At 39.1% G+C, this 20,823-nt stretch overlaps 2 protein-coding genes across 8 annotated transcripts in view; one reads left to right on the top strand and one right to left on the bottom strand.

Moving 5' to 3' along the window:
* Positions 1-1,560: 1,560 nt before the first annotated feature.
* Positions 1,561-5,124, bottom strand: LOC101698855 (uncharacterized). Of its 2 annotated transcripts, XR_015439883.1 has the most exons (3): positions 4,618-4,697; positions 4,065-4,138; positions 1,561-3,906 (listed from the first exon to the last, which is right to left on the bottom strand). XR_015439883.1 is itself a non-coding variant. In XM_087183359.1 (2 exons), the coding sequence occupies exons 1-2, from the start codon at positions 5,122-5,124 to the stop codon at positions 3,780-3,782; spliced, it is 630 nt and encodes a 209-aa protein (XP_087039485.1). In that variant the 3' UTR covers positions 1,561-3,779. The 2 variants fall into 2 exon arrangements, 1 of the variants encoding a protein (XP_087039485.1); XM_087183359.1 differs by lacking the exon at positions 4,065-4,138 and having other exon boundaries at positions 4,622-5,124.
* Positions 5,006-20,823, top strand: part of Ptbp3 (polypyrimidine tract binding protein 3) — a 119,790-nt gene continuing 103,972 nt past the window's right edge. Inside the window, exons 1-2 of one of the 6 annotated variants that reach the window (XM_021262243.2) lie at positions 5,035-5,167; positions 8,427-8,460. In XM_021262243.2, coding sequence (XP_021117902.1) covers positions 5,160-5,167; positions 8,427-8,460 — 42 coding nt within the window. In that variant the 5' untranslated portion in view covers positions 5,035-5,159. Of the gene's footprint in view, positions 5,168-5,655; positions 5,869-5,898; positions 6,982-8,426; positions 8,461-20,823 lie in introns of those variants that run through there. The other 5 variants (XM_013073901.3, XM_021262242.2, XM_087183357.1 and 2 more) reach the window with 5 other exon arrangements.

Genomic DNA, 20,823 nt, shown 5'->3' on the forward strand with positions numbered 1-20,823 from the left:
GCTCCGATTTGCTGTCCTCCTGACTCATCCTCTCGGAGCGCTGGGATTACACAAGTACACTAACACACCTGGCTTGAATAGGTGCTTGACTCTTGTCACAGAAAAAGAATTTCAGGATGTATCAGTGAGAGCCACAGATAGATTTTACTAGGCAGAGTTAAAGAAGTAATTCAGAGACAATAGAGTGAGGACCCTCAAGAGAGAGCTGCACTATGATCTGACATTAATGCTATACATGCGTTCTTGGAGGTATCCTTTAAGATGTGTTTTTTGGGGGGAGGGGTCTTTGTTGTTTTTTTTTTTGAGGCAGGGTCCATATAGGAAGGAACTATATAATTACTATATAGTTCCTATATAATTTTGAGACAGGAACTATATAGCCCAGGCTGGCCTTGAACATACAGCAATCCTCCTGACTCAACCTCCTGAGTGCTGGGATTATAGGCATGCACCATCACACACAGCCTAAGGTGTTTTGCCTGAAAACATTCTTTGAGCATTTTGAATCAGTTTCTTCATTTTAAGGTCCAGTTGCTGCTGTTTACCTTATCAACAAGGTTAATTTATGGGTTTATAGTATCTTTAGGGCATTTGGGTGTGATGGGCCTGGAAAAAAAAAAAAACAAGCTTAGGGAGCACAAACAAGCCTGCAGAGTAGATATGAAGTACAGATACAGATAACCTTGGGTAACAACCTTGGATAACTTTGAGTCCTGAAGTTGCAGTTTTCTTAGAAGTACAATTTTAAAATTATGATTTTCCTTGTCTCCTTTTCCACCTATTTCTTCTATCTTACCTCAGTGCAACCCATGAATCTTCATATTTTGCCATTTTACATGCATTTCTGTCTAAAGTTCTTTGCAATTTTATTATGTGCAGATTTGCATAGCCACCTCCATAATTAAGATTTCAGAACTGTTTTATCACAAATATCTCCCTTGCTATGCTAGTCCTTTATAAACGTAGCCTTCCACTCCCCTACCCTCCTTCCCACCCTGTTCCTAATCTCTTGCAACCACTAATCTATTCCCCCTCTCTATAATTTTGTCAATTTGAGAATATTATGGAATCATACAGTATGTAGCCTTTTGAGATTGGCTTTTTTCCCCCCACTCAGTATAACTTCAGAGGTTTCTATTTCAGGGAATCGATGTCAATGATAATGATTTTATATTTGTTGTAGGATAAAATATTAAAATGTTGACATTCCCAGATTCACTTAATGGCTGGAATTATTTCTGACCTATCTTAGCATCTTTTTATTGCTTTATGTTAAGAAGTTGAGGGCCGGGGATTTAGCTCAGTGGTGCCACTACCTGCCTCACAAGCAAAAGGTCCTGAGTTCGATCCCTGGTACCAGAAAAAAAAAAAGTTGCACCTGTAAACATGAATAGGGTAATGTCAATTAGATATTAACTAACCACTACATACTGGGATAGTTTAAGGCACATGTGCAAAGGTTACATTTTGTTCAAACACAACAGTAAACGTGATATATCTTTTATCAGATAAAGGTATTCAGGAAAATTTCTTAGGCAAATTAGAAAAACACAAGAAAGATAAAATATTAAAAAGTTTATAAACAATTACTTAGAATCTTCTTCTCAAAGTATGGAGCAATTAGCAAATAGAGAAAATGTAAGCCTCTTTAACATCAAGTAGCCAGTATACCAAACATAAAGCTCACATGTCAAGATCACATGGTAATACCTGACTACTATTCCAGAAACTTCTGCTGAGGTTACAGAATGCCAAACGTCTGCAATGTTATTATGCAGGCTATGGGAATAGCTAGGAGATTCTAAACTTGAGCCTTGAAGAACTATTGTTTTGAATCAGGGTGATTCACAAACTCAGTCAATCCAGAAGTTCTTTGAATTTAGGACCAAGGGAAAAGTTTCACTTTATTTTTTTGTTGTGAACTTTTATCTAGACCTTCTAGGCCATTCAAAGCTGGCTTTGAATGTTTTGTAAATGTTGTGGTTTTGTTAATTTTATTCAGGTGCACTGTCTTTACACTGCAGACTTTTGAGAATGATTTATCAGTATGGAAAATGAATTTCAAACATACTTTACTTTTTTTTTTAATAATGAAATTTGTCACCTTGTATACTGTTTTTTTTTTTTTTTTTTTTTTTGGTACAGATAGAATTCGGGACCTTGCGCTTGCAAGGAGGCAGGTAGTGAAACCACTGAGCCGGCCCTGAAATTTGTTATCTTGAGGTATGGGGTCGAGACATAACCTTTTCTTTTTTTTTTTTTGCCTTGTGGTAGTGTGTATTAACCCAAGGTCTCTGCACTCAGGTATATCCTCAGCCTTTTCTTTTTTAACTTTATTTTGAGACAGGGGCTCAGGATGAGCATAAACGTGTGACCCTCCTTTCTGTCTCCCAGAGTGCTGGGATAGAGTACTGGGATTACAGGTGTGCTTTTTTTTTTTTAAATAGACTGTAAATTGGTATGGCTTTTTTTTTTTTTGGTATGGCTTTTTTTGAATCATTTTGCGAACACAATACTATGAAATTTGAGGTGGTTTTTTTGAGACAGGGTCTTGCTGTGTAGTTTAGGCTGGCCTTGAACTCACTATGTACCCCAGGCTGGTTTCGAACTCAGTGATCTTCATGTCTCTGCCTCCCTAGTGCTGGATTACAGGCGTGCGCCACCATGCTTGGCCTTGAGGTGCTTATTATGTCCTTTGTTCTGCAGTTATACTTTCTAGTAATCTATTCCTGAAATGTAATCATACGTATGCAGACTGTGTTCATATATACATGATACTTTCTGCAACACTGTTAGTTACACTGAATAGGAATAATGTAAATTTCTACAATTTTGGAAAAGGTTAAATTGTGTCATATTAAATTATGAAATATTATGCTGTATTAAAAGAATTGATTGAAAGAACCATAATGAAAAAATAAAGAGGAAAGGTCTGAAAAGCATGTACACAAAATTGTTATAGCGGTGGGCCAGGGATTTAGCTCAGTGGTTCTGCCACCTGCCTTGCAATCACAAGGTCCCGAGTTCTATCCCTGGTACAAAAAAAAAAAAATTTGTTATAGTGGTTATTGTGGCAGGGGGTGGTTTGGGAAGAGAAATAAAAATTTCTTTTTGAGGGGACCACTTTTTTATTTTTAGGGTCTTGATAAGTTGCCCAGGCTAAGCTCAAACATGCAATTAGATCTTTCTGCCTCTGCCTCCCAGAGTATAAAACTTAATATAGTTTGCATTTTCCAATATGGGCATTTATATGCTAATTGCATAGCTAAAAACAAGAAAATTTCATCAACAGAATATATCTAAAATACAGCAATGGAAAGACTGCTCAGCTACTTATCTTGATATTTTAAAATTCTGGCAACAGGGCTGGGGATTTAGCTCAGTGGTTCCACTGCCTGCCTCACAAGTGCAAAGTCCCGAGTTCAATCCCCAGTACCAAAAAAAAAAAAAAAATTCTGGCAACATGGGGAGGCAATGTTTTCAAATGTAAATGAAATGTGAACTTAACATACAAAACAAGACATTTTGGAAAGCAAGTGAGGTTAGATACACAATACTTTAAAAAGACCTCACAGCATTAGATACCCTAGCTACTGTATCTTGAAAATTGTCTTTAGTTAAAAAAAGACACAAAATGACTGAGGAATCCATTCAACCATGAAGTCTGGAACCTGATTTTCTTGTGTATCTCTACTGTGCCTGGCACACAGTAGATAACTCTCCATAAATAATGACTGGAGGAGCCTACAGTATAAATCTTTCTAGTAGCATCCACTTGATTAAAAGCAGGAAATCAGCAAGGGCAGATGGTTGCGGTAGTTGTAACTTTTCCAATTGAGGGGGCACATCCTCCTCTTCTCAGGCAGGTTAAAAATTTCGTTGAGGATGGGCTCAGATTTTGGTGATCTGTGAATTGAAAAATCATTCAACTTCAGAACTAGACAGACTAGAAAAGGGGGTTAAAAACCCTGCGTGCTGTCACTATACACTGTATATAGATATATATTTTTATATAGGAAATCAGTTACTTTATATATATTGCAAATATATGTATTTTTGCTTACACTAAAGAGTTTTGGCCAAACGTTTCCTGGCTGTGAAACTGGATAAATCACTCTACTGGTGTCTGTATTTTTATCTGAAAAACGAGAATAATCCCTTCCTAGAAGTCAAGTCTCTCTGTACCAGCCACACTCCGCCCCCCTCCCCCGGAAGGATGAGTAAATTTATAAAAACTGCTGGCATATAATGGCCATACCCTATCTGAACAATGAAAATTTCATGTAAATTCCATACCAGACCGTCGGGTAGAAAAGCACTGACACTAAAATTGAATACAAATGAAAATGTTCTCCAGTCCGGGGCAGTCTCTCCCACCTCTTTCTCTTTCCAGCCACACCTGTCAGGCTGGTGTGGGGTCCAGCGATCTACGGGAGGGTTGGGCTCGGGCTCGGGGACCTGGGTCATTTGGCTGCGGGCCTCGGGGCTCGGGGCTCGGGGCTCGGGGCTCCGGTCTCCGGAGATGGCGGCCGTCGCACCTGACCTCCAGCCGTGCTGCCGACAGCCTCGACCACCGGGGGCAGAAACTGGGATGGGATCTCGGAGGGACACTCCTACCTACTCTGGGGAGTCGGGTCCCAAGGCTTTTTCCGCCAGCAGGGGGAAGTGTTCAAGCCAGGCCGCCTGGGTCCCTGAAGCCGGAAGGCCCGCGGGGCCGCGAGAAGGCGGGCTCCTGAGCGCGAAGCACAAGGCGCGCGCTCCCGCGAACGCAGGCGCGAGGCTGGGGGAGCGCACGCGCAGAGGAAGGAGGGCCGGGAGGAGGGGCGCAGCGGAGCCGGCGGGAAGAGGGCGCCCTGGAGCCCAGCCGGGGGCGGGCACGAGCTCAGGGGCGGAACCCGAGGGAGGGCGTCGACACTGGGGAGGGGCGGGGCCAGGCGAGGCGGGGACGCGCTCGCGGGCTGGGAAGGCGGGGGCGCGGTGGTGGCGGGAGCGTGCCCGGTCCCCGCCCCTGTTTCCCACTCTCCTTCCACCTCCGATCGCCGGGGCTCCGGAGAGGCGCAGCTCGCCGGTCCCCGGAGCCGCCCTGCTGCCGCCGCCTGCTTCCTGCGCTGGCGGTGAGCCCATCAGTTTCCCCCACAGTGCGCTCCTCGATCTGGGCCATGGATGGGTAAGTGCTGAGCGGCCGCGGCGGGCTGCGCCGGCCCCGCTTCCTCTCTGCTCGCGGCGGACGCGCCGAGGCCGGGGAGCTGTTGGCCCTAGGAGCGGCCCCGGCCGAGCCCGACGGCGGGGCTTCCAGGCGCCTCGGTGGGGATCCCCGAATCGCGGAGGCGCCGTCCGGCGAAGCCGCTCCTTCCCGCACGCGGCGCCCCCGTCTTGTCCGCCCCTTCACACCCTCATCGCGCACACTGGGAAGCGGAGGGAAGCCCTGTCCGGCCGCCGGCGCCGGGGTCCGCCCTGCGCGCCTCGACTCCGGGAGCCCGGCGGCCTCCCGACACTTCCTCTCAGAAAATGGTGCGCGGCGCTGGGGGAGGCGGGGGCGGCGCTCGGGGCGGGTGGCGCGCGTCCTCCCGCTCGGGAGGTGCTGTTTACCGGCGGGGTGGGGCGGGCGGCGCGGCGCTCCCCGCGGCCGGGCCAGTGGCGGGCGAGTGGGGACGCCCAGTGCGCGCGGCGCTGCACGTCTGGGCGGCGACCTGGTCCCGAACCGCAGTCCCGCAAGTCCCCGGGGAGCGGCGAGGTCTCTGGACTTGGGCTGTGAGATGTTAACACTGTGCTCCAGGAGTCTGGACTTAGTGACCACGAACCCTTCCTCTACCCACTCCCACCCCCGAGAAACTTCGTGAATTCTCTGCCGTGCCTATGAAATATCGTGTAAGTGCTATTTCCTGGAGGTTTCAGATACAAATTAATTGAGGGGTCTGTGACCAAAATAAATAGATTTAGAATCACCAATAGAGTACAAACATTTCCCTGGGATATGTGAAGGTGGGACTTGATGTGTTTTAATGATTAATGCATTTATGGGATGGGACTTGATATATTTTAATGATTAAAGTAATCATTGAAGAGGCTTGGGGAATTAACAGAAGGTCATGTGTACGTCAGGGTTTTTGAAAGTCTCCAGCTCCATTAGATATTCCAAATTCATTTATTTATTCCCACGATGCATTTAAGATTCTATTTGTTCCGCTAGTACTGTTGATGACAAGATTCTGTAAACCTCGTTTGTGGAATATATAGAAGTTCGTTGAAAACTAAAAGCCAGTTAACATGTTGCCACATAGTGGATGATTGTTACATGGTGTGTGAAGACACTATCTTCCAACAATTTTTGCCTTCATTACATTTCATTTATCTTAGTTTCACAATACTAAGTATGATAAGTGAGTTAACTCATTTGAGTGCAGATTGCTCTGTTACAGATGTCAAAGGGCAGTTTTCGATTTTATTTGTAGTTGTAATCCTTAAAATATTTTTTATGAAGCTATTTTGTTGAATTCAAGCTTCTCTGAGAGCATTGTTGAAGACTTATTTCACATTACCTTAGTTACATTTTGTATGTGTGCACAGTTTTGCTATTTATTTTATTTTTTTGGTACCAGGGATCGAACTCGGGTCCTTGCGTTTGCTCAGCAGGCAGCAAAACCACCGAGCTAAATCCCCGGCCCCAGTTTTGCTATTTTAGTGATTTATGTTATGCCGGTGTTTAAGTTCAGGAAGTCTGTGAAATTAGTATGGTATTTCAGTGTATGTAGTGACTTGTCTTCAGGAAGTTGGACTTTAAATATGGAAGGAGGCTAGCTTTTTGTGTCAAAATTTGTGCTTAAAATCAAGAGAACTCTTAGGTTTTGTGCCTTTGACATTTGCGAAGTGTGAACATCATCTTTTCCATAGTGTTTAAGAAGTTAACTTTCCCTTTGTCTTTTAAGCTAAGAATGAGGTTATTCGCTTAAATATGGAGGGCAGTGGTATATGTACTGGAAGGTAAGTTCATTTGGGAATTCAAGTGGGAGCGCCATTTGCTCTTTGTATCAGGGCCAATAATGATACTATTACACACTTGTTTTTTTATGCAGAAAAGTTTATTTTTTAAAGAAAAAGTTTTAAAAATCATGCTCAAATTTTGGAAACACAAATTTCAAGTTTCAGAATTCTACAAAGGAAAATACACAGTTAAATTTATATTACTTAATCCAGAGTCATATATTTGACTGATTTTTATGAAATAATAAAGACAGATTTTTATTTATTTATTTGTTTATTTTGGTACTGGGGATCAAACTCAGGACCTTGAGCTTGCGAGGCAGGCACAGTGCCACTGAGCTAAATCCCCAGCCCAAGACAGATTTTAAACGTATAGGATTTTTCCAATTTTCTTTTCAAAAATATGGAGAAAAACTTTTTTTGTTTTCGGTACTGGGCATTGAACCAGAGCCTTCACACTGATCTACATCCCTAGTCATTTTTTTATTCTGAGAGTCTCCCTAGATTTCTGACTTGTCCAGGTGAGGCTCAAACTTGCAGTACTCCTGCTTCAGCCTCCTAGATTCTAAGGATTATAGGCATGTGTCACCATGCCTGGCTAGGATTTAAAATTTTTTTTTCATTTTTCCTCCAGCCTAAGAAAGATCCTTTTCCTTCATTTTGGTTAGAAAACAAGCCACAGGTCAACATACCTTTATAATTACTCCTCAAATCCCAACTGTTTTTTGTGGGTGTGACTGTTCATTTCTTCCTAAGAAGAATAATTTTCTACTTAAACACAAACAGTTTTGATATGATAGAATTTTTTTAAGCAAATCTTTTTGAAAAATTTGATGTCTGAAATTTGATGTTTATTTCTTAGTTCTGGAGGGATGTTTTAATTTTGGTGAGCAATTTGAGATGGTAAATGAAGATTTACAAGACAGTTTTTATTTCTGCAAAACCCAAGCACTGGTTTTGTTTCATTGAGAACTTTAGATATGAAAGACAAAATTTTGGGGAGGGAGAGGAAAGGAAGGGGAAGTAAAAAGTGTTAAGATGAGATCTGTTTATGTACCATTTCCTCCAAGATGAAAGTATTTATTATGTATTGCAAACATGTGCTAATTAAAAAATAAAAGAACGAATTTTGGTGATTTAGTTTGCATTTTTTAATAGAGGTAAAAGAACAAAACATGCTTATTGAAGCACAACTATACTTTTCTATTGAATTGAAAGAATTTATTGTTTCTTACATTGCTATTGAGGCTTTGCTTCTGTACTGCGGTTGCTAGACTGTTCCATCATTTTTCTTTGTATTAATATTTCACAACTTGTCACATTTTTGTTTTCATTATTTGTTGTTATAGTGCTTTTCTGTTTTTCTTTAATCTTATTATCTCTGTCTTTTAAAACTTGTTCTCTAACTTTGTCTTCCATTTTCTCTTTTTACTTTTTCCATACAGTGTTGTTACAGATCTTATAGCAGTCGGTTTAAAGGTAGGAATCTTTTACTATCCTTTCTTAATCATTTTTATATCTTAGTTTTGGCTTTTTTTAATGGTGAAGACATCTCACCTGTTCACAATATAATCTGTTATACTTTACGGTAATAATCTTTCATTTTTACTGAGCTCTCATATATGTAAACAGGTAGATAATTTTGAATTTTATGTACTTGAAGAAGGAGGTATAGTATTCTCTTACACAGAGACTGTGAAAAAAAATTGAGCTTGCAGTTTGACTTGAACTATCAGGGTGCCTTTTTTTTGGACAGATAAATATAATCTAGGCTTTAATTTATCTTTGTATCATGTCCTTTCTTGTTGGTTTGTTTGGTTTTTGCAGTATTGGGGATGAAACCCAGGTGCTCTATAGTGAGCTACATCCCCAGCCCTTAAAATTTTTTTTTCTTTTGAGAATGAGGTCTTACTGAGTTGGTACATTGCCCAGGCTGCCTTTGAACTTGCAGCCCTCCTCCCTTAGTCTCCCAGAGAGGCGGAATTACAGGAATATGCCACTGTGCTCAGCATGTATGTATGTATATATGTATGTATGTAAAACGAAAAATTGAGTCCAAAGTTCAACAGTTAAGTGTAACCTACGTTGCAATTTATCTTCATATCAAGTTCTTTTTATAACTTCTTTCATGGATATACTTACAAATAATAAAATAATAACAACTGATAGTTCCTTAGTGCCTACTATGTGCCAGATGTTTTACATGTATCTTTGCTACTTACACGAATCCCTCAAAGTAGCTAATTAGGAATCCCCTTTTAGAGATGAAAGATGGATTTGGAAAGTTTGTGTCCAAGATGTGGTACACTAGGGATCAAATTCATGTCTTCCTGGTTCCAAAGCCTGACCTTGTTTTTTTTTTTTCATTATACCTAGTTGCTAGCAATCATAGCTCTGTCCAAAAGGTAAACAGCTGGATCATTAATATTTTATAGTAATGATTTATCTAAGCTATAAATCATTTTAGTTTAAACAGGGTCTTCTCATTTAATAGATTGAAAAATATAAATTAAGTAAACAATGTTTATCAGTATGAGGCTTTTAATACATAACTGGGTGCTCTAAAATTTCCTTTAGTAATTGAGGTTTTGTTTTGAGACAGGGCCTCACTATGTAGTTTAGGCTGGCCTCAACTCATGGCAGTGGTCCTGCCTCAGCCTTCCAAGGGCTGGGATTACAGGCATCTGCCACCACACCCAGCAGTAATTGAGTATTTAGTAGCTGAGTTAACTCTCATTGAAGAAGACACTTAACAGTTGGGATATTTATTGTACAAAGTAGAAAAAAATATATCATCTTTGTGTTGTATATATTTAAAATACTGGGCTAGGGATTTAGCTCAGTTGTTCCACTGCCTGCCTCGAAAGGGAAAGGATCCGAGTTCTATCTCCTGTACCAAAAAACAACAACAACAAAAATTATAGATATATCACCTGAAGTTCTGCCACTTTTTAGTTCATGTGCTGCAAAAGCAAGCATGTATTCTACCATTGACCATCTTTGTACATCATCTTGCTAGCTATTTTTGTGGTTCTGCTTCATTTGAATTTATCGATCTCATGGTGGTGCTTATTTTCTTAAAATATCCTAAAAAATAAGCATATACAACAAGCAGCATTTGAGACTGGAATAGGATGCCCAGAACTAGCATAAATGTAAACTATTGTGGAATTAACCTGCTTTGGCAAACTTTGAATACATTTATGAATTGGAAATAAATGGAGCAGTCCCTTTTGATGGAATACATGTTTTTTTTTTAGAGGATATGTTAAATCAGCTTTTAATTTCGGAATGATTCTTTTAGATTAGAAACTACAGGCTCAGCTATTCTTTTGATTACTTTTGGTGTCTGTAGGTACCTGTGAGAGGAGTATTCAATGCAGTTTTGGTCGTTTTATTTGGCAAAAATGAATACATGAGACATTTTATTTTATTTTATTTTATTTTTCTCATTAAGTTTATTGGTACATTTTAGGTATACAATACAGTTACATTCATCATTGGGATCTTGTACCTTTACATGAGTATCTTGGTTCTTATTTTTTTCCCCTTCCTCTGCCCTCCGTTCACCCCCTCCACCCTTCCCTATTTGCAAAGACTTTTTGTTTCCATTTTTTTCCTTTTCTCGTATTTTTCTTTTTCCTTCTTTCCTTTCCCCTACCCCTCCCACTTCCCCTACTCCTTTAGACCTTTTCTTCTTATTACACAATATCAATTATACATTTTTAAAATTACAATGTCAAGATCTAGAAGACATTACCACAGATTTTACAGAATTTAAAAGGATATAGAAAGCATATTACAGAAATCTTTTTTGAAATAAATTTGACAACTTCTAAGAAGTACCTTGGAAGACAAATGAATGAAACTAACTCTGGAGGAAATACAAAATTTGAATAACACCTATTAAAGATAGTATATTCCTAGCTTGAAAAACTACCCATATGACAATAACAGGTCATTTACTTTTTTTTTTTTGGTACTGGGGTTTGAACTTGGGTCCTTGCGCTTGCGCAGCAGACGGGGAAACCACTGAGCTAAATCCCCGGCCCATGGTCATATACATTTTAACTGATAAATTATATCAAACATTTAAAGCAGAAGAAAGAACAAACATTTCTCCCCTCGTTTTAGGAAACCAACATTGTGCTAATACTAAAACTGGATAAAGATAATAGAAGAAAAAACTATGAACATAGAAATTTGTTTAACAAAACGAACTATTAGAAATCAGATCTGGCAGTATGTAGAAAGTGGTTTTATTATACGGATGGCAGTGTTGGTTCAGCATTGGAAGATCCATCCCCAAAAGTCATCATTTTAACAGAGGAAAGGAAAAAGCCATATGATCCCGTTAGTAGTTTCAGGAAAAATATTGCACTAAATTCTACAGCTGTTCATGGTAAAAGCTATCAGGAGACTAGAAGTAGAACAGAACCTTCTCAACAGATCAAAGACGTGTACTCCATACTTCCAGCAAAAATGCCTTATATGAATGGAGAAGATACAATGCTTTCTCCTTAAGGTGGGGAGCAAGGGCAGATATGCCTATTCTTTATCTGTCCATTTGAAACATAGGCCCAAATCAAAATAGTCTGGCAATAAAATGACACAATTAGGTTAGGATTGGCAAGGCAGAAGTAAAATCTTTATATGTAGAAGAAATGATCATCTACAGAGAAAATACTAAGAAATCTCTAGGAGCCCCTAGAACTTGTATTTGAATTTAGCAGGATTAGAAAACACAAGGTATATACAAAAGTCCAGGTCTATGTATACTTGTTATAAATGAAGAATTGGATATTGAAATTTAAGTTATGTAAGAGTACAAAGAACCTAGAAAACTAAAAAGAAAAGTAAAGTAAAAAGAAAAAAATAACAGTGTTGGAAGACATTTAGTACCTAATTTTAAGACTTCCTCTAAAGCTACAGTAATCAAGGCAGTGTTGGTGTAAGGAAAGACATTGGAAAGATCATTGGAATAAAACAGAATCTAGAAACAGAACCACACATATATGATCCACTGAGTTTTGAAAGATTATGTAACATTAACATTTTATAGAACATAAACTCAATTCAACAGCAGAGGAAAAGGTAGTGTTTTCAGCAAATGGCACTAGAACAGCTGGTATCCGTATATAAAAAAGTTAACCTCAGCCTTTTATTTCCATACATAAAAATAACTTGAAAGGATCTATGAACCTAAATATGAAGGACTAAAACTATAAAACTTTAAGAAGAAATTATAAGGGAAAATGTTTATGAAGTTAGGGTAGGCAATAATTTCCTAGGATATAAAAAACAATGTATAAAAGAAAAAAATTGATAAATGAGATTCCATCAAAATTTAGAACTTTAAATGACATCATTAAGGAAATGAAAAGTTGTCCTTAAACAGACCATATTTATAGTGCATATAACCTATGACCAGAATATATAAAGAACTCTTACAGCTATTAATAGACAACCCAATTAAAAAGTAGACACAAGAAGATGATAAGTAGCCAGTATAGCACAAGGAAAGGTGTGCAACACTAGAATCAGAAAAATACTAAGCAGTACAATAACAAGACTGAATTATACACTCATTAGGGAGATGAAGTTAAAAGTTTTAAAAGAACAAATGTCAGCTTAGGTGTGAACCAGTTAGAACTTTCTAATACTGCTAATGTGAGTGTAAAATGATAAAACCATTTGGAAAACAATATAGAAATTTCTTGTATTACTGTTAAGAACCAACAGTCCTGTTCTTAAGTTTTTACTTGAGAGGAATGAATACACATGTTCACAATAGATTTATACATACAAGTTGAGTATCCCTTATCTGAAATTCTTGGGACCAGAGTGTTTCAGATTTTTGTTTGAAATCCACTTGATCTGCAAAGAGGATAGCCACTCCTGCTTTGTTTTTCAGGTTCTTATCACATGGAGTATTGTTTTCCACCCTTTAACTTTCAGACTATGAGTTTCTTTGTGAATTAAATGTGTTTCTTGTATGCAGCGTATTGTTGAGTTTTGCTTCTTGACCCATTCTGCCAGTCTATTTCTTTTGTTTGGTGAATTGAAACCATTAACATTGATGATTATAACTCATACATATATATATATTTTTTTGGTACCAGGGATCGAACTCGGGACCTCACGCTTGCGAGGCAGGCAGCAGAACCACTGATCTAAATCCCCAGCCCTCTCCGTCAATTTTGAAAGATAATTTTGCAGGGTACATCAATCTGGGTTGGAGGCTGTTTTTTTTTTAGAGCATGAAATACATCACTCCAAGCTCTTCTTGCCTTGAGGGTTTGCATTGAGAAGTCTGCTGTGATTCTGATGGGCTTTCCTTTGTATGTGATTTGTTTCTTTTCTCTGACTGCTTGTAGAATTTTGTTCTTCTGTTGTGTTTCTGGAATCTTAACTATTATATTCTTATGGGTAGATTTTTTTGATCAAGGCTAGTTGGAGTCCTTATATGTCTCCTTTATCTGTATGTCAAGCTCTTTTCCCCTGCTTGGGAAGTTTTCTGCCATCACTTCTGTGAACCGATTTTTTATGTCATCTGTACTCTCTCCTGTTTCTTCATTGACTCCAATCAGTCTTACGTTATTCTTCTTTGCATCGTCTAGCAGCTGCTGGATTGATTTCTCATGGTCCCTTATAATTTTAAAGCACTTTTTCTTTTCCTGGTCACTAATTGCAATCTTATCTTCTGTATCTGAAATTCTGTCCTCACACTAGCTCATTCTGCTGTTTAAACTCTCAATGGAGTTTTTAATCTCCTAGAAATCTGTTTGTATCAGTTTTATGGATTCCATTTGTTTCCTATGTTGGGATTCCATCATGTTCCTCAAAAGGTCCTCTCTAGAGTTATTAATCATGTCTTGCACTATGAGCACAATCTTTGCTGTTATCTGAGAAATTATTTCTGATTTCATTTTTTCCAGATCCTCTTTTGTTGCCAGCTCAGGGAGTCCAGGTGGTTGAGTATCAGAGTGTTCCATCTCTTTTCCCTTTGGGGTTGGTGTAGGTGATCTGGAAGTCTGGTTTTGAGACTTGTTTACCTGTCTTCTCATTTCGATGGGTGTGTGTGTGTGTGTGTGTGTGTCTGTGTGTGTGTGTGTATGTGCTGTTGGCGCCTGTGTGGCTCACCTCCTCTGTACTGGCAGGGGTGGTATGGCAACCTGGAAGCCTCCTCTTGTAAGCTGGGAGCTGCTCACCTCCTCTCTCACATGAGACATTTTAAAAGATTACCATTTAGGAGTTAGGCAATTATGGTGAAAAAACCTGTCATGTTTGTTTTCTTGTGGGGAAAATATATCCATGATAAAATGAAAGACTTTTAAGTGTTAGGAACAGGAACTGTATTTGAATACAGCATTTAGCTTTTTGACCATATCTTTTGTAGCAAGCACTTTGAAAATAAATACTCTGAAGAGAAGATAAGCTGATTAGTTGATTCAGTAGGCAGTCTATGTTTTTATAGACTTAAATACTGGAAATGTGATATAAAATTATTCATTATGTGGAATTTCTTGTAGAATTGTTCTTTCTTGGATTCCATCCAAGGAAGTTCAGGTACCAGATAAGAAGCCAATAAAGCTCATATTTCATCTAGAATGTATGAAAGATAAGTCAATAATTATTTCCTCTGTTTGCTCAGTTACTATGATGATACACTGTATAGCAAGAATGGATTTCAGGTTATACTCCCTAAATTTATTTCCTGGATTCAGAAAAGTAATACAAATTTAAAATATTAAATCCATTATTTTAAGGAGCCAGCGATTTAGCTCAGTGGTGCTGCATCTGCCTTGCAAGAGCAAGGTCCTGAGTTCAATCCCCAGTACCAGAAAAAAAAAATCCACTATTTTAGCTAAGGAAGAAAATTGAGTTGTTTTTAGAGATTAAGTGATTCAGAATGTGTCAGGCATTTTTTTTTCTTTTTTTTTTTTTTTTGGTGGTGGTGGTGGTGGTGGTATTGGGAATTGAATCCATGGCTTCACACATTCTAGGCAGGTATTCTACCACTGAGCTACATCTCTAGCCTTTAGAACTTGATTTTAAGACAAGGTCTTGCTAAGTTGTCCAAGTTGGCACTGAACTTGTGATGATCTGAAGGCAAGGGTTTATTTGTTTATTTCTAGTTTTTTGAGACAGGGTTTCACTGTCTAGTCAAGGATGGCCTCAAACATGAGATCCTCTTGGCCTCAGCTCCCTAAGTGTGTGCCATCAGTGCCCAGCTTGATATTTTCTTTACTGTGTTTCTAGGGTCTGGTAACATAATCTCTTAAAAATAAATATCTGATGAATGATTGTCAGATTGTTACATAACTGGATAAGTGGTGAATTTATACCAGAATCCAAACCTTCTGATTTTGCTAGTGTTTCTTCTATTTTGTATATACCACAATAAGAAAGAATTTTTATTAGGTTGGAATTTTCCTGAAGACAGGTAACCATTTTCAGTCAGTTTAGGGCTATATTATGTACTTGTATTTAGGTGTCTGGATGTTCTTGTGGTATAAACTTTCAAGTCTTGCCCAAATTAAGAAAATCATCTTTTGGTAGTTATCATTAAATATTCTCCTGTTGTTTTGTATTTTGAAGCCCTTCACCTTTTGTCTTTTCAGGAGTGGGAGTTGAGACAGGGTCTCTGTGTAGTTCAGGCTGGCCTTGAACTCACTGTGTATCCCAGGCTGGCCTTGAACTCATGGCAATCCTCCTGCCTCAGCCTCCTGAGTTCTGAGATTACAGTCATGTGCCACCTCGCCCAGGCCTTAAGACCAGGTCTTGTTATGTAGTCCAGGCTGACCTCAAACTAGCTGTGTAGTCCAGGTGGGCCTCCATGTATTTTGAAATGCTTATTAGGAAACAAGTAATTGGTATCCTTAATTTTGAATTCTTTTGAGTGATACTATGCATGTTTCCAAAACTTTATTATACTAGATAAAACAGTATCAGAATTTTGTGTAGCAGCTTTGGCAAGAGTAATTAATTAATGATATGGTGCTCTGGAAAGAACCCAGGGCCTCAGGAGTACTAGGCGAGTGGTGGAAAACCTATGGTACTTGTGCTGTGGTAGCTGTTTATCACTGAAAGCCCCAGGTCCCAAAGTATATTTTAATTTCCAGCTTGTACTTGTGACTATTGGTTTATCTTAAATTCAGATATTCCTCATGTTCCTGGTTATTTTGATCTTCCATATAAAATCTTCCCCCCTAGGTTATCCTATTTTAAGTGACTAGTTGAATATAGAAATACTCTTGTAATATTTAGGAAGAACCATAATTGGCTTTCAGTACCAGTCTGTAGCCACTCATCTCTATCAACCACGCATACCAGTTGAAGTTAAGCTTCAGCTTTCTCTTCTGGGTTTTTCTATTATCATTTTGATTAGTTCCTGAAATCTATACATCCCAGTAACTTCTTTAGTTTCTTTTTTAGTTGAATTTGGAGATGGGAATTTGGAGATGCTAATTTCAGCTATCAGACCAAAAGGCACCAATTAATTAGTACAGTGAGTACAAAGGCTCATCTTCTAGATATGTTATTTTATCCTGAAATTTCAGGTTTCATGGATGAAGAGATGAACAAATCATGTCATCTTCAAAGAAATAAATGTCAGACTGGAGTCTTATCAGTCATACTATGCTAGGTGAAAATGGGACACAGTTTATTATTTTCTTAGAATAAATTTTAAACTCAGAATTTTTTTTTGTTTTGTTTTGTTTTTTGAGGCAGGATCTCCTTTTGTAGTTCAGGCTGACCCTGAACTCACTATGTACCCCAGGCTGGCCTTGAACTCACAGCGATCCTCCTGCCTCAGCTTCCCAAGTGCTGGGACTACAGGTGTGAGCCACCACACCTGGTTTAACCCAGAATTCTTTTTTCTTCTTCTTCTTCTTCTTCTTTTTTTTTGCAGGGACCAAACTCAGGACCTTGTGCTTGCAAGGCAGGTGCAGTGCCACTGAGCTAAATCCCCAGTCCAACCCAAAATTCTTTACTAAGTCATATTATCAATTATAAGGGTAGAATCTCATACATCCATGGAGCTCAAAACTTGCCTTGTTTACTGTCTTTAAGTAGTTATTTGGAGACATACTCAGAAAATGTTACGGTATAGTAGGAACAAGGAATACCGATTTAAGAAAAGTTAAGCTAGTGCAGAAGAGAGGTGACAAGAAGAGTTAGGCTGGTAGCTGTTCAGAAGGCCTAACATGCAGTTGTTCTGGATTGGAGCAGGAAAGGCTTTTAGAAACAAGATCTTAGGGGCGAGGGGACAGGAACTGGATAGAACAAATAATTGGAAAGGAATTGATGCTCTGATAAAGGACAATAGTGTGAGGAAAAATTAAAAGGCAGTTAAAGATGTGATGGAAAGCTAAACTGAATGAGAAAATCATGGTTATACGAGTCAAATTAGAATAGGACATGATGGAACTATCGTAAAGAATCTAGGTGGGAGTAGTGGTCCATTTCTATAATCCCTAGCACTCTGGGAGACTGAGGCAGGAGGATTACAAGTTTGAACCCAGCCTGGGCAATTTAATGCAAGACTCTTTCTCAAAATTAAAAATAAAAATAGAAAGAGTTGTTGCCGCCTGCTGTGCAAGCGCAAGGACCCGAGTTCAATTTCTGGTACCAAAAAAAAAAAAAAGAAGAAAGGGTTGGGGATGTAACTCAGTGGGAAAATTCTGGATTCAGTCCCCAGTGCCAGGGGTTGGGTATCCATTTGACTTTGAATGTATGAACATTTTTTTTTTTGCTTGCATAATCCTAAGGTTGTACATTAGACCATAGAGTAGAAAGTAAAGTGTGGTAGGATTACATTTCCTCAAACAATATTTACATACAGTAGTTATAAATATTGTTTCTTGATTTTCAACTTTGAGTCAACCTTTGGTCACCACATGGTCAGAACCCAGCATGCTGTTGTTGCAAGGTAGAATGGAACAATCCTAATAGTGAAAAGGGCAATTGGTAGAACGAAGGAGATAAGAAATTACTAACATTTAGAATGGAGAATCAAGAGATAATGTTGAATTGACAGAATAAGCAATAAAGGTATAAAAATGTTATTAGAGTTCAAACGTACTTATAGAAGGATTAAAATTAATAGCATGTATTTCAGACATTGAGAGGGCAGGAAAAAGAGAAAGCATAAAAGAAATTAAGTTTTTATATTAGAGATCAGATGATTTTCTTTTACAGTTGACAATTTTATAAAGTGGGATAAGCATATTTTCTAGGATTATAGGACAACCATTAGAATGACATTAGATGACAACTGTTAGAATTAGGGTAGAGAGATTTATAATATTTGATTTGTCACAGTACATGTCTTTGATAAAAGTAAAATTTAAATTTATAAATCAGGGCAAAACAGAACTAATTTAACAAAAACTAAATTCAGTCATGTGTATATAGATAACTCATTTTCAGCCTTGTCGCCATTCCTCCTTTATCTCTTAAAGATAACCAACCATTTTGGTTTTTTTCTTTTCCCTCCTAACATCTTTTTATGCAAATAAAGGCAAATGACACATTTTTTTCTTGCCCTTCATATATAAAAGAAAGGCAGGTAGCTTGCCTCTTCATCCATGATCCTGATAACCAGTTAGCAACTTTCTGTGCCCTGAGGACCCTGGAAGCAGCCAGATGGCCCATTCGATAGTCCTGAGAAGCAGCTAGGTGCCCTGTTCTCAGGTTAGTCTGCTTAGGTCAGAGGAACAGACAGGCCAGCTCCTTCAACAACCCATGGCCCCATGGTCAGGAGCAGCATGAAGTCACCTGCATGACTCTCAGATATTGACAGGTGCCTCATCCTAAGACCAAGCATGCTATGCCACACTGATTTTGCCCCACTGTGGTGGCCCTACTCCTATTCTACCCTTAGAAATGGAGGGGGTACCATGCCTCTGCTGCCATACAAACTCATGTCATCTGCACATGCTCCCCAGAGCAGCCCTGCTCCTGCACTATCCTTAGAACTTAATGGGTGACTGGATGACCTATACCTAAAGCTAGGGATATGCTCCAGAGCAGACAACAAACCCAACTGCCTAAGACAGCGACATCCCAACTGGTAGTACAATCCCATAACCCCTGCAGCCTCAGCGCTATGCTTGCAGTCGTCACTGACTTGATGACAGCTGAAGAAGTTACATGAACATTACCCTAAAGCAGTGGTCCCCAACCTTTTTGGCACTAGGGACTGGTGACATATTTTCCACAGCTGGGGTGGGGTGGAGGGGAGGTTTCTGAATGATTCAAGCATAGCACAGATACTGTGTACTTTATTTCTATTATTATTACATTGTAATATATAATGATGTAATTATACACCTCAACTATAATGCAGAATCAGTGCGAGACCTGAGCTTGTTTTCTTGAAACTAGATGGTACCACCTGGGAGTGATGGTAACACCTGAAGTGGGTTGCTTATGTCCAGTCTAGTCTGTAATCTTGTTTTGGTTGCTGTCAGAAATCTTCACAAAGATAGAATGTTGGACATGGAAGCAGGCTTTTCAGGGCTTTTGTGGTACTCTCAGGATATTCTCTCTTGCCTTTAGAACATATGGAGATTTGAAATTGTCTCAAACATACTTTTAAGGCCATCATCATTTGTGATGTTAAGCAGTTGGTTCTCTTTCTAACATGGACAAAGACCAATCATTTGGCTTATGCACAAATGGGTCGTGGATCCATTACTTCTTAGTTTGATGGTCTTTTGTGGTTAAGAAGTAATATTCAAACTCTTTTGAAAGCTTAGATGAGTGGGAGAAAGAAGGTCCTGGCTCAGTCTCTTTCAGAATACCTGCTGATGTTTGAAGCATGTCAGAAATCCCAATGTTCACTTGTCACTCCAGTCATTCCAGTTTGGCTCATTTCCAATCAGCCACTTTATCAGCTGATTTGAATGGTTTTCGTTCTCCCCTGCAGTGACAGATTGAGTCCATTGAGCAGGTTGAATATGTCACACCAGTAAGAAGTTTTGTGACCTATTCTGTGTCACTGAAATGGGCTGCCAGTGGTGACCTTTTTTTTTTAGGGGTAACTTTTTAAAAAGAAATCTCAGGAGTGATCCTCTCATAACCCACAGATTCTACCTTTAGAAAGCCATCTCACTTCTTTGTATAAGAGAAGTCATGTGTGTTCTTCATTCACCTCTTTACAGAGCTTTGTGAACAGACATGAGTTAAGAGCATGTACTTTAATGTGGTTGATAAATTTAACCTCATACTGCAAAATGTAGTTAAATTTAGGTGATATTTTTCAGCTAGCCAGCATTTCTTTATGGATGTTACATTCAGAAGTAATCTCTTTCACCCAAGTAGTGAAACCAGAAAGGTGTCCAGTCATGACAGCTGCTCCGTCCATGCATGTATGAACACAAAATGACCAGTTCAGTTTTCCTGATATGTAATCAAAGACTTGAATAGTTCTACAGCTGTGGTCTTGGTTAGGAACAAAAGTGCACATAACATATCCCTGTATATCCTGAAAAATAGATTGAACAAAAACAGGTATTGTTGCTTTGCTGTTGGCATTGGTAGACTCATCAATCTGGATTGTATACCATGATGACTCATTAATCCTGACAGTTGTGCCTCCATATCATCTGCTGTTTAATCAATTTGTCCAGTTATAGTGCTAGCTGAAAGAGAAACATGTGCCACCTTTTGAACTGCTGCTTCCCCTAAAAGTTCACAACAGATGTCCTTAGCAGCAGATAGGATCAACTCTTCACCAGTAATGAAGGGCTTCTTAGCTTTAGCAATGGACTTAGGCACTAAGAATAATGCTTTTAGTGCTGACACGTTTGATGTACTGGTGGCCTTCAGTAA

This window comes from Heterocephalus glaber, unplaced genomic scaffold (genome assembly GCF_053883595.1).
Source record: "Heterocephalus glaber isolate CG9 unplaced genomic scaffold, H.glaber_assembly_v1.0 deba00001479, whole genome shotgun sequence".
NCBI classification, from domain to species: Eukaryota; Metazoa; Chordata; class Mammalia; order Rodentia; family Bathyergidae; genus Heterocephalus; species Heterocephalus glaber.

Excerpts from the sequence above, each read along its gene's own strand:
- LOC101698855 (XM_087183359.1), bottom strand. The coding sequence starts at position 5,124 with ATGGGCTCACCGCCAGCGCAGGAAGCAGGCGGCGGCAGCAGGGCGGCT. Across the intron at positions 3,907-4,621 it reads TTGGGACCCGACTCCCCAGA|ATCACCAAAATCTGAGCCCA; the intron begins GTAGGTAGGAGT and ends TTCAATTCACAG.